Genomic DNA, 15,752 nt, shown 5'->3' with positions numbered 1-15,752 from the left:
TTGACGGAAAGAGTACAAGCAGGGGAAGAGGCAGGAAGAGGGAGAAGCAGACTCCCTGCTGAACAAGGAGCATGATGCGGGACTGTATCGCAGGACCCTGGGACCATGACCTGAACCAAAGGCAGATGCCCAACCAAATAAGCCACCCACGTGGCCCAAGCATCTGACTCTTGGTCTTGGCTCAGGTCTTGATCTTGATCTGGGTTGTGGATTAGAGCCCCATGAGGATTGTGGGTTCAAGCCCCAGAAACTCTGGGAGTTGGGTGCAGGCATTAGTAATTTATAAAGCTCCCCAGATGATTCCAACTTGAAGCCAAGGTCTAGATGGGCACTTTTTTTTTTTTAAGTAATCTCTGCCCAACATGGCGCTCAAACTCACAACCACGAAATCAGGAATCATATGCTCTACCAACTGAGCCAGCCTGGTGCCCCCAGATCAGTGGTTCTTTTTCTTTAATTATATTCTTTTAATTTATTTATTTGAGAGAAAGAGGGAGCAGGGGGAGGGGCAGAGGGGGAGGGGGAGAGAGAGACTCTCAAGCTGACTCTGCGCTGAGCACAGAGCTGGACATTGGGTCAATCTCACCACCCTGAGATCATGACCTGAGCCAAAACCGAGAGTCAGACACTTAACTGACAGCCACCCGGATGCCCCCAGATCAGTGGTTCTTAAAGTGTGGTCCCCACGGCAGCAGCAGCATAACCTGCAAATTTGTTTGAAATATAAATTCTCAGGCCCTGCCCAAGACCCACCAAATAAGAAATCTGGGTGTGTGGCCAGTTCCTTGTTTTAAGCCCTCTGGGTGATTCTGATGGCCACCTGGATTTGAGACCCACTGCTCTATAACCACTGAACTAAACTGATGCAGGTTTTAACGTGCAGCTTGACAAATACTGTCCTAAAAGAAGACTCAGATGAGAGATTAGAAATTAGTACTGGGGGGGCGCCTGGGTGGCTCAGTGGGTTAAGCCGCTGCCTTCCGCTCAGGTCATGATCTCAGGGTCCTGGGATCGAGTCCTGCATGGGGCTCTCTGCTCAGCAGGGAGCCTGCTTCCTCCTCTCTCTCTCTCTGCCTGCCTCTCTGCCTACTTGTGATCTCTGTCAAATAAATAAATAAAATCTTTAAAAAAAAAAAAGAAATTAGTACTGGGGAAACTATTTCCTTTCCTGTAGAACTGACAAATCTCTTCCTTTTGTGATAATGAGAACTGCATTCTGATCTACCCCCTTTTGGGGTTGGCTATGGGGAAGCTAAGAGTCAAATCTAATCTTTTTTTAAAAATTTATTTTTATTTTTATTTTTATTTTTTTTTAAAGATTTTATTTATTTATTTGACAGACAGAGATCACAAGTAGGCAGAGAGGCAGGCAGAGAGAGAGGAGGAAGCAGGCTCCCCGCTGAGAAGAGAGCCCGACGCGGGGCTCGATCCCAGGACCCTGGGATCACAACCCGAGCCGAAGGCAGAGGCCCAACCCACTGAGCCACCCAGGCGCCCCGAGTCAAATCTAATCTTAATCCCAGCAATCTTGTGTATATTTATGGATCTTTAATTTTTTTTTAAAGATTTTACTTATTTGTGGGGTACTGTGTGGTTCAGTCATTAAGCACCTGCCTTTGTCTCAGGTCATGATCCCAGGGTCCTGGGATCAAGCCCCGCATTGGGCTCCCTGCATGGTAGGGAGCCTGCTTCTCCCTCTCCCCCTCCTCCTGCTTATGTTCTCTCTCTTGCTGTGTCTCTGTCAAATAAATACATAAAATCTTTTTTTTTTTTTTTAAAGATTTTTTTTTTTTTAATTTTTATTTATTTGACAGAGAGAGATAACAAGTAGGCAGAGAGGCAGGCAGAGAGAGAGAGAGGAGGAAGCAGGCTCCCTGCCGAGCAGAGAGCCCGATGCGGGACTCGATCCCAGGACCCTGAGATCATGACCTGAGCCGAAGGCAGCGGCTTAACCCACTGAGCCACCCAGGCGCCCTAGATTTTATTTATTTATTTGTCAGAGAGAGAGCGAGAGCGAGCACAGGCAGACAGAGTGGAAGGCAGAGTCAGAGGGAGAAGCAGGCTCCCCGCGGAGCAAGGAGCCCAATGCGGGACTCGATCCCAGGACGCTGGGATCATGACCCAAGCCGAAGGCAGCTGCTTAACCGAGCCACCCAGGTGTCCCAATACATAAAATCTTTAAAAAAATAAAAAAGCAGGGCGCCTGGGTGGCTCAGTGGGTTAGGCCTCTGCCTTCGGCTCAGGTCATGATCTCAGGGTCCTGGGATTGAGCCCTGCATCGGGCTCTCTGCTCAGCAGGGAGCCTGCTTCCTCCTCTCTCTCTCTCTGCCTGCCTCTCTGCCTACTTGTGATCTCTCTCTGTCAAATAAATAAATAAAATCTTTAAAAAAAAAAAAAAAACTTTTAAAAAAATTTTTTAAAAAGTTACCTTTAAAAAAAAATAAATTAAAAAAAATAAAAAAGCTTTTACTTATTTGAGAGAGAGAGAGAGTGTACTTGCATGTGTGTGAGCACAAGCAGGTGGAGGGGCAGAGGAAGAGGGAGAAACAGACTCACAGCTGATCAGGGAGCCCAATGCTGGGCTTTGGGATCATGACCTGAGCTGAAGGCAGACGCTTAACCGACTGAGCCAACCATATGCCCCGTTTATGGATCTTTAAAGATCGTTTTCTGCTTCCTCCTTTATTTATTTCCCAGCCAGTTCCTCTTGTACATGTGCCTTCTTAAGAAGGGGCAGTAAGTGCTGGTCACTATGTGGTTGTGGCTGAACCAGACCAAAGAAGCGGGGGTATGGGGCAGTTGAGCAGAGAGCACTTCCTGTGGCTTCTCAAGCTCCCTGGGGCCTGGTTCGCAGCACCCCTGCCCCAGTCAGCTCCACTGCTGCGGTTTCCTGTTTATAGCCTGCACTCAGGCCAGCCCCCAGCCCCAGCCCGCCTTTGGGTGTAGGGGGGATGGTAATGCTGTCTGTAAAGTAGCAGGAGAGGGGAGAGGTCAACCCAGTGAGCTTCTGAAAGAAGAGGAGGAGAGGCAACGATGTGCTAGAGGGGGCCCCGGGAGGGAGACTGAGAGCAAAGGACCCTGACAACCCACCATGGTTGGTTCAATTAGGGCAAGCACAGAAGACCTGTCCTCATTCCTGAGTATTGCCCCACTAGTCTACCACTGAGTTTGCAATTCCACCATTATTGTGATACGTGGGCCTTTCTTGGATATCTGAAGTGAGGAGGACCCCAGCTGGGTTTGAATCCCAGCTTCATTGCTGTATTTACCCCGGCAAATCATTTCTCCTCCCTAAGCCTCAGGTTCCTCATCTGTAAAATGCGGACAGTGGAACTACAATCCTCACAGGGTTGTTTGAAGACACTTAAAGGGCCCCTCATAAAAATCAGCATCACCACTTGTGCAACGTCCTTCTCTGCCCCACCATAAGGGTCTCAGGGCAGCAGCTCAGAGGGAGACAGGGGCATCAGAGACAGACTCTATTAGCTTTGTGTTTTGTTTGTGGAAGTCCTGTACCCGAAATGGGAGAAGGCACATAGGAATGTGCAATGTGACATGTCCCCACCCCTCTTCAGGCCTTTGTTTCCCCATCCTCCCCATCTATACAGCAGAAAGATCAAGAGCTGACTTTGAGTTTTCTGGCTGGCGACCCAGGGAGGGCACAGAGACCTCATGAACTTGACAATTTTTTGCCAAGTTGTGTCTTGGGGAGGGAGGAATCATTGCTGGTCAGGGCAGGGAAATCCTGTGACCATATTCTATTATAAGAACCAGTTACTAAAGTGTAGGCTGAGCCTGGATCCCCACAGTGGACCATTCACACCTACTTTTAGAAATGGGATTTCAGGGACGCCTGGGTGGCTCAGTTGGTTGGACGACTGCCTTCGGCTCAGGTCATGATCCTGGAGTCCCGGGATCGAGTCCCGCATCGGACTCCCAGCTCCATGGGGAGTCTGCTTCTCTCTCTGACCTTCTCCTCGTTCATGCTCTCTCTCACTGTCTCTCTCTCAAGTAAATAAATAAAATCTTAAAAAAAAAAAAAAAAGAAATGGGATTTCATGGCAGCAACATAGTGGTCAATGAAACTGCCTGACTCCAAGTCCAGGTACTCCAGCCCTTCACGTTTGACCTCCTGCCTATATCACCAAGCTATCTCTTGGTTTTCAAGGACAAGCCAGGGCTGAGCTTACCCACCTCTCCTGGTCTGGCTCTCCCGGATGAGGAAAGCACCTCCAGAGTTTCCAGGCAGCAACAGCAGTTCCTCAGCTTTCTCCCGGCTCAGGCCCTCATACAGCCACCTGCAGGAGGGACAGAGAGAGGTCAGCTTGTGCGTGGGTGGGCCAAGACTACTCAAACCCCTCCTCCCTCTCTGGTCCTTAGAATTCCACTTGTACTTTGGTCTCTAAGGGCCCCCCAGCTTTGTGTTGGTCCCGGCTCCAGAGGCTGCAGAGGACAACCTCATGGGGTCAGCCCTGGCCTTTTCTGCCTGGAGACCTCATTCCCAAGTAGCCAGGAGGGCGGGAGAAGGGGGAATGATCACAGACTCCTAGCACTGCCCAGCTAGTACCCCTATGCTAGCCAACTCTCCTTTCCAAGAATTGCCTATGTGTATGTGTTTAATTTTAGTAAATATTTTCTTTGAACATTTTAAAATTTAACTTTGCAGCCAGAAGGCATGCGGGTGAACATGTATTCATTCATTACCAATGAAATGTAACTCCCACTGGAGCTTATTTGTGGGTAGAAATGTTGGAACTAGAATGCTCAAGACAATCTAAAGTCTTGGAAAAAATCATGCAACATATCGATCACCATATGTGCCTCCCAAAGCACAGACCTTCGTGACCTACTCCTCGGGGCTTCTTTTCCTGCTGGATTGTTGAGTCCTCTGGCCCCCTATTTTCTTTTGTCCTTTCACTTAATCCCTCATCTATATGTCCATGAAGGACTTGACTGCAATGGAAAGTTCACGGTGGTTTTGCAGGAATTTTTTGCTTACTAGTCCAACAGCCTTCTAATGTCCCCAGAGTAAAGTCCTGTAGTCCCCAGGAAAACCTACAGAAGCCAGCTCTATGGAAATGGCTGTCTCCCTGTCATCCTGTGAAATTCCACAGTCAAAGCTAGAGTCAGGGTTGAGTTCATTCTAAGGAGATAAACCAGAGAAGCTGTGACGCTCTTGGTGCCAGCAGCAAACTTAGCCTAGTTTTATAGTAAATAAAACAAGTCATTCATAGGACTTGTAAACACGGAGGAAGCAGATGGAGTGGCAAGGGAAGGGGACTTTTGGAGGTGGCCAGTGTCTCCTTGGATGCAACTTTAGTGCCGCACTGAGGATGCAAAAGCTCTGATCAGTGGGGCCAGGCCAGCAGGAAACACACGGGTGCCAATGACCTCCACGTGAGTGGATTCTGCGAGGTGTCCACATGTCTTGGGAGCCCTGAGCTAATTTCATCAGAGCCAGACATCCAGCAAGTCTCAGAAAAGGAAGATCATCCAGTGCTGGAGCAGTACTTCCTCTCAGAACAGAAGAGTGGCCATCACAGCACATACAGAGTACCTGCCTGACTCCGTGTTATGCAGGTTGATCCCACTAAAAGACAGTTCCCTTCCTTTCTCTCTCATGACATAGAATTTGCTCTGAAGTTGGTTTCTTTTGTCACTCACTGGTGGCGAGCGATGGCATCCCCCATGTCCTGCCTACTGTGAAGCCCCTCTTAGAACGGCAGACTTGCCAAGATGCGAGGCGACACCCCTTCATTTTCTTGCCTCAGGACATTTAGGACACATATGCAGAAGCTCCCTTTCAGCACTCTCCCCCAGTGAACTCCCAGCCACCCTCCAAAGCCCAGAGGACGTCTCTATGGGGCCTTCCTGAGCCCCCTCCTCCGGGGTCCTGAGTCTTGCAGGCTCTTCTTGAGTTCGCTCTTCTTGAGGGCAGGGCCTGGGCCTGATTCTCCCATCCCCAGTTTGGCTCAGTGCAGGACTGGCCATAAAGGACCACACTTGTGGGAAGAGAAAGTAGGAAGTTCCGCTAAGGCAGGGCGTGGGGTGTGAACTCACCCGTGGGAGATTTTGGCCACGTGACTGTTGGGAATGCTGTATTCTGTGCCTGAAGCATCTGATACCACTGTCCACCAGTCTCCATCTCTGGAGAGAGAAAAGAGAGGGGAACTGCTCATTTAGGATTCCTGAGGACCTGCCAGGCTGGCTCCTGCAGCTGGCCGTCTGTCCCACCTATGTTTCTCAGGTCTCCTTGCACAGGCCAATGCTGCTACCTCCTGGGCAGGAAACAGCGGGATTCCGGGGCCCCCTGCAAGGCCCTGCCCACCACCCACAGCTCCCCCCTACAGGTGTGTCAGGCTTCCTAGATCCCACCATTAGGGCCAAGTGTGAGCTCAGTGCCAAAGGCCATGCTCTTTTCTCCTGGAGGGAGGGGCCCCATCTCCCATGAGGGCATCTTCAGGTGCCAGGGGAAGGAAGCAGAGTGCCCCACCTTTCCCCGACTGGGACAGGACTTACTCAGAGATGATGGTCAATGGATCCCCCAGGCTCAGTGACAGCTCCGTGTGCTCGCCTACTGGGAAGGTGCCCAGGGCCACAGCTGTGGCCCTGCTTCTCTCTGGATGGAGGGACAGAGGTGGTCATTCTCTTGGCCAGTCCCCTCTCCATGTGAAGTCTACTGGAGTCTGGGCTATCCATCATCAACCAACCCAACCATGAACACCTTGGGGAGCATGTCTGCTGGGATCCCAGGAGGACTACCCTGATATTTGAAGATTTTCCAGTGGCCTCTGAAGAGCCCTACAGATGCCCAGACATCTTTTGGGGTTACTCAGGGAAAGGGTTGGTGTGGCAAGAGGAGTGGGGCTCCTGGCTACAATTGCTTTTTATATGGAGATGTTCAAGAAGGCCTTGATAAAAGGATTCTGCTGCTCAGCACACTTAAAAACTATAGCTCTAAGCAGGTATCAGCACAGATCTTGGAGCTCAGTTTCTAGAAGGTGGTTTCTGGAAGTTCTAATGATGTGAGCATTGAATGGACTAACATTTAGGGCTGAGGTCCAGGGTAAGCATGGGAGGAAGAGGGCTGCTGGAAGGGCCAGTGAAATCACAGATGTGGACAGGCTTTGTAACTTTAGAGTGCCATGCATGTGGGTAGCATGTCTCTCCTACGGTGTTTGTCCAGAATGACCAGTGAAGGTCCGTGCTGCCCCAAGAAGAGGTGGGGTGCCAGGGGCCCCCTTTGCCAGGCCTGGCCCAGAGTAGACACCTAAGAGGTATGTGCAGCCCAGTCAAGTGTCCTGGCCTCATGCCTGCCATTCTTTACTGAGCAGCTGCTATGTCAGGGTCTGACTGGGTACATCACTCCAGCCCTCTCAAGCTCCTGAGGTAGTCCTCTCTGGTCACCACATCACACAGCAAGGCAACTGAGGTGGGACGGGGCACTGTGCCAGGAATGGCTCCTATGCCAGTCCCTATTCCTCTGCCCATGGGGCGCTGTTGGGGTGGGTGACCATTGTGGCTACTCATGGGCCCAGGTTGGGGGTACTTGGCAAGACAGTGGTAGCACCTCTCCGAAAAAGGCCCAGACTCCCTGGGATGCTGACATTCAGAGAGGGATTCACAGAGCTAGAGGATGCCAAGTCCCCCCCCCCCTACACCACACCATCACGCCAGACTGGTCCCAAGGACATGGCGGCCAAGAAGACAATTTTGAGATTGGATGGTAGGTGGCAAGTGGCTCCCTCCGCACAGGATGCTCATGCCCTCATCTACCTCAGGGATCAGCCCACCTAGTCTGACTAGACGTCCTGATGCCTGTCCAGGCCTTCTCATCCTGGAAAACCCAGCCTCCACAGGCTGCTGAGATTCACTTCACCCACATCCCTCCCTCTCCTTCCTCTATCCCATTTCAGTAGGGGTCTCTGAAACAAAGGGAAAAGAGAGACACACTTGTCAGCACATCAATGCATCAAGCTATGAAAAACAGTCAAGGTCAACACGAAAAGTTTATCTGTTTATCTCATAGATGCTCCTGAAGGGGCCAAGGCCTCAGAGGGCTCTGTGATACCCTCTAGACAGATGCCTCAGGAGATAGGGGAAGGAGAACAGATGGACAGACAAGGACCGAGGGGATGGGGGGCATCAGTGGGGCAGACCTGGAGCTGGAACTGTGTGGTATAAGGGCCTGTACTCCAGGTGGACACGGGAAGAATGAGACTGTGATCCTGGAAAGGGACTGGTTCCTATGTGTTCTCCCAGACACATATGCAGATCTATGTGGTGACTCTGGACTGGAGCTCCTCAGAGGTGTGTGCTGCACAGGGCCATCCCACAGGGCCAGGACATGCCTGACGCCTGCATAACAATGCAAGCAAATCTTGTGGAGAGCCTCCTTCAACAATGGTGAAGCCAAGTGGCCTGGAAGGACCCAACCTCTTCTTCTCCTGGAAGCCCTGGGATTGAGCCCCATGTTGCCCCTGGGCTGCATATGCTGTCCCTGATGGACCCATCTGCCTGGCTGACTCGCCTTCATCTTTCACACCCTGGATATTATGTCCCTTCCTTCGTGAAGCCTTCCTGATGAGTGTCTCAGCACACACTCTTAATCAGAGTCCCTTAAAATGCACTGTCACCAAAACTGAACACAATTGTAATCGATTATGGGTTTAGAGCCTGTCTTTGGGGCTTGACTGTCCCTGAAGGCAGGGACTGTGCCTATCTTGTCCATTACTATATCCCCTGGTCCTGGCACAAGGCCCAGTATGGGGTAGAGACTTGGTAGATCCTAGATGGATGCAAGACTGATGGATGAATGATTCATGGGAGGGGCTGCCCCAGATCTGTGTTCCTGCTGGGCTCAGGGGTTGACATACCAAGAGAGAGGCCCTTCCCTCCCCCATGGACCCTGTCAGAGAAGGAAACACAGCTCCCCTCATGTCTCACTGGCAGGGAAAGCCCCCAGAGCACCTGCTGGGAGTCAGCCCCCTCAGCAGCCTGGCCATGACTCAGAGCAGCTTTGGGGCCATAGCCTATGCTAGATTCAGAGGAAATGAGGGGGAGGTCTGTGTGGTTTCCAGGTCTCTTCCTGTAGGGCCTGGTGGGCCCCAGGCTCCCTGCAGACTGAGAGACTAAAAGGAGGCACCTGCCTCCCCACCAGGAGAAGGACAGCACCTAGGGTGTTAATGTCTGTGGGAGGCTGGCATTAGAGAGAGGAATATCTTAGGGCAGGGCTGAGGAGGGGGAGGAGGCCCCAGCCATTACACGGAAGTTTTCAGACTGGGGATAGTTTCTGCCCAAACACAGACATCCAGATATCTGGCTCTACAGTCTCCCGGTTCTGCTTAAGGGTATGTCCATGTCCTTCCTCCTAAAAGTGCTGCTTGGTTTAGAGTGGTTTGTAATCTGTGATGGTTAATTTTGTGTATCAACATGGCTAGCCCACAGTACCCAGATACTAGGTCTAACAGCAGCCTAGATGTCTAGATGTTGCTGTTAAGATGTTTTTAAGATGAGATAACAATTTAAGTCAGTGGACTTTGAATAAGGTAATTACCTCCCATAATGTGGATGGGTCTCATTCAGTCAGTGGAAGATCTTTTTTTTTAATATAAAGATTTTATTTATTTATTTGATAAGTTAATAAAGACAGACAGAGATCACAAGCAGGCAGAGAGGCAGGCAGAGAGAGAGGGGAAAGCAGGCTCCCTGCTGAGCAGAGAGCTCTGCGGGGCTTGATTCCAGGACCTTGAGATCATGGCCTGAGCCAAAGGTAGAGGCTTCACCTACTGAGCCACCCAGGCACCCCAAGTCAGTGGAAGATCTTAAGAGAAAGAGAGTGAGGTCTGCCAAGGAAGAGGGAATTCCAGACTTGACCCTGGAATTCTGTAGCATTAACTTCCTTGGGCCTCTGGCCTGCCAGCCTGCCCAGCAGATTTTTGCCTTGCGAGCTCCCACAGTTGCATGAACCAATTTCTTAAAATAAATTCTATGTCTATACACACACACACACACACACACACCACACACACACCCACGTACACATACCCTACTGGTTCTCTTTCGCCGGAAAACCGTGAATACATCATCAAAACCCCAAATCAGGATGTGATTTGAGAAAGGATTTGTGGGTAATTTGGGGCAACAAGAAACAAACTGGGCCTATAGTTTCAATATCAAAATTATAGAATTCGGGGCACCTGGGTGGCTCAGTGGGTTAAAGCCTCTGCCTTGGGCTCAGGTCATGATCTCAGGGTCCTGGGATTGAGCCCCACCACCAGGCTCTCTGCTCAGTGGGGAGCCTGCTTCCCCCTCTCTCTCTCTGCCTGCCTCTCTGCCTCCTTGTGATCTCTGTCTGTCAAATAAATAAATAAAATCTTTAAAAAAATTAAAGAATTTCTAGGATATTTTGATTGTCCAATTGTCTTAAAAACTGGCATTTTTGGTTAGGACTATCTTGAAAACCACAGTCGTAGGCTCAGCATAGGCATTATAGATCCTGATTTTTTCCAACTACCATAGCTCTAATTTTGCTTCCAGTATTTCACAGGATAAGCAGGGACACTGTGGGGGTGCCTGGGTGGCTCAGTGGGTTAAACCTTTGCCTTCGGCTCTGGTCATGATCTCAGGGTCCTGGGATCGAGCCCCATATCGGGCTCTCTGCTCAGCAGGGAGCCTGCTTCGCTTCCCCTTCTCTCTCTGCCTGCCTCTCTGCCTACTTGTGATTTCTGTCAAATAAATTAAAAAAAAAAAAAAAGACACTGTATCCTATAGAACTTTCTGTGATGAAGGAAATGTTCTGTAACTGTGCTGTCCAATAGGTAGCCACTAGCCACATATGGCTACTGAGCACTTGAAATGCAACTGGTGTGACTGAGTAGCTACATATTTAACTTAATTTCATTTTAATGAATTTTACTTTGAATTTAAATGGCCACAGCCAGCCAGAGGCTATTATAACAATGTACCTTTGGAGAGCTACGAACTAGGGTTGGTCTTGGAGTTGCCAGCTCAATTTCTCAATAAACTGACTGAGGAGGAGGGAAACCCTCCTGGTTAACACCCGTCACTCTCCCACATTTTCTAGTTTATCTGGTTGTTCAACATTCTGACTGCTGAAATGTAAGCTCCCCCAGAGTAGGGACCCTGCCTGCATGGTTCACAGGGAAGGTCCTGGTATACAGCGGGTGCTCATTGACACCGGAAGCCGTGCTGGAGTGGCAGGTCAGGAAGGCTCACAGAGGCAGCAATGTCTGGGGCCGAGCAGCCTTACTGTGTCTGGGAAGCCTACCTGCTTGCATGGGCACAGGGCCCGGTTCTTGGACAGAGGGACTCGAGCTGGGGCTTGGCAGGGTTTTCCCTCTGCTGGGTTGACCTCCCATCGTTCCTCAGCAGAACACTCGGAAGGACATGGCCGAGAGAAATCTGAAAGAGATGCTGCAATGGACACAGAGGCCCTGGTCCCCAGACACCCTCTCCCTCCCCAGCAAAGTCCTGCTGACAAGAGCAAATGATCCCCCTCCCAGCAGGACCAGGCTCCAGCCCCTCCACCAGTCTCTGAAGAATTTCTTCTCAGCAGCTGGACCCTGTTTCCCCTGGTGGGCCCACTTTTCCGTACTCCAGCCATGCTCTGTTCTCTGTTTCTGGGCCTTTACCTGTATGGGGGCTCAGCCACTGGCTGGACTGCTCTTTCCCCCGGGAGCCTGTCTGGATCCCACCCTTCTCTGGGAAGATTTCTCTGAATCCCCCAGCCATCATTCCTATGACCTACTCAGAACCATTTCCTGACCTGGGATAACATTGGCAGGGGACCATGAAAGGAACCGTGACTAAGGTTAGAGGTAGGCAAGGGGGAATCTGAGGCGGCTTACAACAAGCTAAGGTGACACTGAGCACACAGTTATTGGTGTCAACAGGGCAAAGTAAGATGATTGGGAAGCTGTACGCCACAGGGATGACTTGAGAGTCTTTGGAGGGATTGGCTGTTGAGGCATTTCCCTGCTCTTTGCCTCCATTTCCTCGTCTGAAAAAAAAAATGGGGATACCAATACCCAATATTTGGGTCCAAAAGATAAGGCATGCAAGAAGCTTGGTCAGGGCACACTTTTTATTGCGCTCTGAATGTTGCTTCACCAGAGGCCACTCCTGGGAACTTTCCCCATCTTTCTTTTTCTCAGCAAGCTGTTGCATTCCTTCCCAAGTTTGGTTTTGTTTTTAGATTTTATTTTTAAGTAATGTCTACACCCGACATGGGGCTCAAACTCATAACTCTGAGATCCAGAATCATATGCTCTACTGATTGAGCCAGCCAGGAACCCCCCTTCCCAAGTTTTAATTATTATTCATTTATTAGAGTGTTCACTTGTTTAATTTGCCGTTATTCCACAGCTCAGTGAGGACAAAGACCTCTTTTGCTTTCCTATTTCCTCAACAATTCATAAGGTACCTGGCCCATAAAAGACATTCAACACACTAACTAAATGGACAGTGATTAGTAGCTCTTTGGACAGGTGTCTTATTCTTAGAACAATTCTAATTTCCAGAGTAATGCTAATTTTTTCAAACATTTTATCAAAGTGTTTCAGGAAAGTGTTTTCATTCTTTTCATCCTTTCATTCTGGTCATCCTTTTCATGGAGACGGGGAATAGTTATCCTAGCTTGGTTCCCTGGAGGAGCTCACAGAATGGCAGTGACATAGCAGGCTCTGGCCTTGCCTTTGAACCCCTCACCATGCCTGGATAAAATTGGGTTTCTGTCATTATCATGGAGAGTTCTGTACTCATGGGGATGAAGTTCCTTAATAGAAAACAGGTCCATCTTTAGGAAATGGCTCCTGGTAGCCACTTCCTTCTCAGACTTTGGGATCCTGAAGCCTCAGTAGGATGAGACGGTATTGCTGCTTCCTAAGGAGGTCTCTAATGCCCTCCCTGCTAGGGTTCCCCTTTACATCAGGTTTTCAACATTCCTGCTGCTCCCCAGCCTTTCCTTTCCCCTTGGGTATCAGATACAAGCTCTATGCTTAACTGTGCAGACGTGAGTCCAGAAAACCTCAGGGAGAGAGCTCTCCTGGGTAGTATGAGTGATTAATTCAAACCAACCAGGTTCCAGTTGTGTTACCTCCTCACACAAAGCACGTAGCCTCTGTCTCGTCTTTGAATCGGGGATATTACCAACTCCACTGATTTGTGGGGAGAAGTTGCGGAGCTGACATAGAGTGGGTGCTCAGTAATTGTTAGTTTCCTTTCCCCTCCTTCAGCAAGACAAAGTCACCACAATCACCAACTGCACTAAACCCAGAGACTTCTTCCTACAGCAGATGGAGCTGGGGGATGGACCCAAGAGAGGTAGGAGAACCACACTCATGCTGGAAACATCCCCTTCCCTGAGCTCTGCCAGCTCCCTTCACCTGGCCTGGTCAGGGCCAGGCAGCTTCCTGGAGGTGAAATAAAGACCACGGGGTACACGTGCCCAGGTGGTGGTGGTGGTCAAAACTTTAGAAATGATCTAATTATTAACTGCACAAATATTTGAACAATGTACTGTGTGCCAGGCACTTTCTTGGGGGCCTGGGCCAGTGGGTAGAAGGAAAGAGTAAAGGCCGCTGAGACCAGCACACTGCCTGCTGTTGTTTTTTGATCTTTTCACTTAACCCTTTGAGAGGCTGGCAGCTTTGAAACCCATTCATACAGTGATCAGGGCTCAGAGAGGGCACCCTCGTGCTCACTCTCACACGACTGCTTAGTGCAGAGCTGGGTCTACAGATCCACGTCTTTTGTGTTTTTGTGCTTCTGAAGATAATTCTCAGTGGTGGGGATAGGTGATGAATTTGGATTGAGCTAAAGGGAGACCTGTCTCTCTCAAGTGAGAAACATCACCCTTTGGCAAGGAACTGTAGACTCTATATCCAAAAACGTCTTCAGAGATTAGAATTCAGACTTCTTTCATTCACTGATGTTGGGAGGCTGTAGCCAAGAGGGGGCCCCAAAATCATACAAGCACATTGGTGACTGAGATGGAACCAGAATGGGCATGAAGACAAGCTGGAGGGCATAATGTAATTCTCGGGGCGGCGGGGGCGGGGGGCACTCAAAGGCGGAAGGAATACTGGAGCCTGGGTTCCTTCAGGGACCCTCAAACTACCTCCCTTACATTGTCAACAGAACAACTTATTTTCCTGGAACTTTTCCCCCCACTATAAAGCCCACTCCCAGGGCCATCAGAAAACAAAAGCAAACGTACTTACTTGATTTCCTGTCATCAAAGCTTGGGGCGGGGGCTCAGCTTAGATGCATGCTTTGGTTGGAGAGGTTAGGACTTCGGAGGGCCCTTCGGAACATCTGCCAAAGTCCTTAGTCCTAGGACACTCAGAATCCTCTCAGCCTGGGAGACTCTTCAGGGAGATGCTCTTGGTAACTCTTTGGGTAGCTCTGCATCTGCTGTGGTCAGCAGTTTGTAGACCTGGGATGAGACAGGAGACTGGTGCTCCTTAGGGACCCCCCAACACTGGACAGCCCTCCCAAGCACAGCCAGGCCAGGGAAGAAGGCCCAGGGCTCTTTCAGCTTTGTCATAGCGTCCTCGGGGCTCCCAGCTCACACCTGCAGGCTCTGTGGTTCTCATAACCACCCATTTCCTCTGACGGCATCACAGACCATCAAGGAGCCACCTTCCCCAAGTTCCTGTTTCTAAAGGACAAGCAGCTGCCTTGTCATGATCCCAGAGGGAGAGGTTTTTCTCTGGTTTCGTGGTTTGGTCCTGCCTGAGGAACACAGAACTGAGGTAAATGAGGAGTTTCCCATGCTTACCTGACCATTATAATCATCTGAAGTTCTTGTCAGTATCAGATTCCTGGGCTCCTCCTCCATCTTCTGAATCCAAGCCACCAGAGGAAAGCCGAGGAATCTGAATTTTATATACTCCAAGAGATGCCCTCAACTGGCTTTGGGGGAAGCACTGCCTTGGAGTGCTGTGTCCTAACCTTTAATGTATACAGGTATCCCTTGGGGATCTTGTTAAATAGCAGATTCTAGTTCAGTTGATCTAGGGGGTGGGATTGAAGGCTCTGCATTGCTAACAACCCACAGGCAATACCCACATAGCTGGTCCATAAACCACACTTTGAGTAACAAGACCTGGGTAGTGGTTCTCCAAGTGTGGTCCCAGTCCTCAGCATCGTGTGAGAGTTTGTTAGACACAGGAATTCTTGAGACACATCTCAGATCTACTAGATCAGAAACCCCATAGGTGGGGCCAGCAATTGCTTTCCACAGCCCTCCAGGTGTTCTGATATATAGCCTATATTTGAATGTCACTCAGCTAGGATAAATAAATTTCTGACAGAATTGCCTGTGATTGTGTGTTACTTTCAGGAATTCAAATTTAAATAAAATCCCCATCTGATAAAATCTAACCACACATACTGCTACCTTTCCATTAGGGGCTTAGTATTCTTGGAGACATGATTTTTTTTTTCTTAAAGATTTTATTTATTTATTTATAAAGGATTTTATTTATTTATTTGCCAGACAAAGATCACAAGTAGTCAGAAAGAGGGGTGGGGGGAAAGCAGGCTCCCTGTTGAGCAGAGAGCCCGATGTGGGGCTTGATCCCAGGACCCTGGGATCATGACCAGAGCTGAAGGCAGAAGCTCTAACCCACTGAGCCACCCAGGCGTCCTTAAAGATTTTAACTGAGAGTGAGTCAATGAGAGAGAGAGGAGAGAGAGCACAAGCAGAGGGAGGGGCAGAGGGAGAA

General features: G+C 49.7%; 1 protein-coding gene across 2 annotated transcripts in view; it reads right to left on the bottom strand.

The window, feature by feature from the left end:
• The window catches only part of SLA2 (Src like adaptor 2), a 29,358-nt gene extending 13,912 nt beyond the window's left edge, over nt 1–15,446 (bottom strand). Inside the window, exons 1-5 of one of the 2 annotated variants that reach the window (XM_032350765.1) lie at nt 14,244–15,446; nt 11,291–11,424; nt 6,520–6,619; nt 6,061–6,147; nt 4,195–4,298 (exon numbers count right to left, since the gene is read on the bottom strand). In XM_032350765.1, coding sequence (XP_032206656.1) covers nt 4,195–4,298; nt 6,061–6,147; nt 6,520–6,619; nt 11,291–11,381 — 382 coding nt within the window. In that variant the 5' untranslated portion in view covers nt 11,382–11,424; nt 14,244–15,446. The remainder of the gene's footprint in view (nt 1–4,194; nt 4,299–6,060; nt 6,148–6,519; nt 6,620–11,290; nt 11,425–14,243) is intronic. The other variant, XM_032350764.1, reaches the window with a different exon arrangement.
• Nucleotides 15,447–15,752: the final 306 nt, after the last annotated feature.

This window comes from Mustela erminea, chromosome 7 (assembly GCF_009829155.1).
Source record: "Mustela erminea isolate mMusErm1 chromosome 7, mMusErm1.Pri, whole genome shotgun sequence".
In the NCBI taxonomy this organism is placed as follows: Eukaryota; Metazoa; Chordata; class Mammalia; order Carnivora; family Mustelidae; genus Mustela; species Mustela erminea.
Note: the sequence above shows the minus strand (reverse complement) of the source record. Positions and strands in the feature narration are given on the sequence as shown.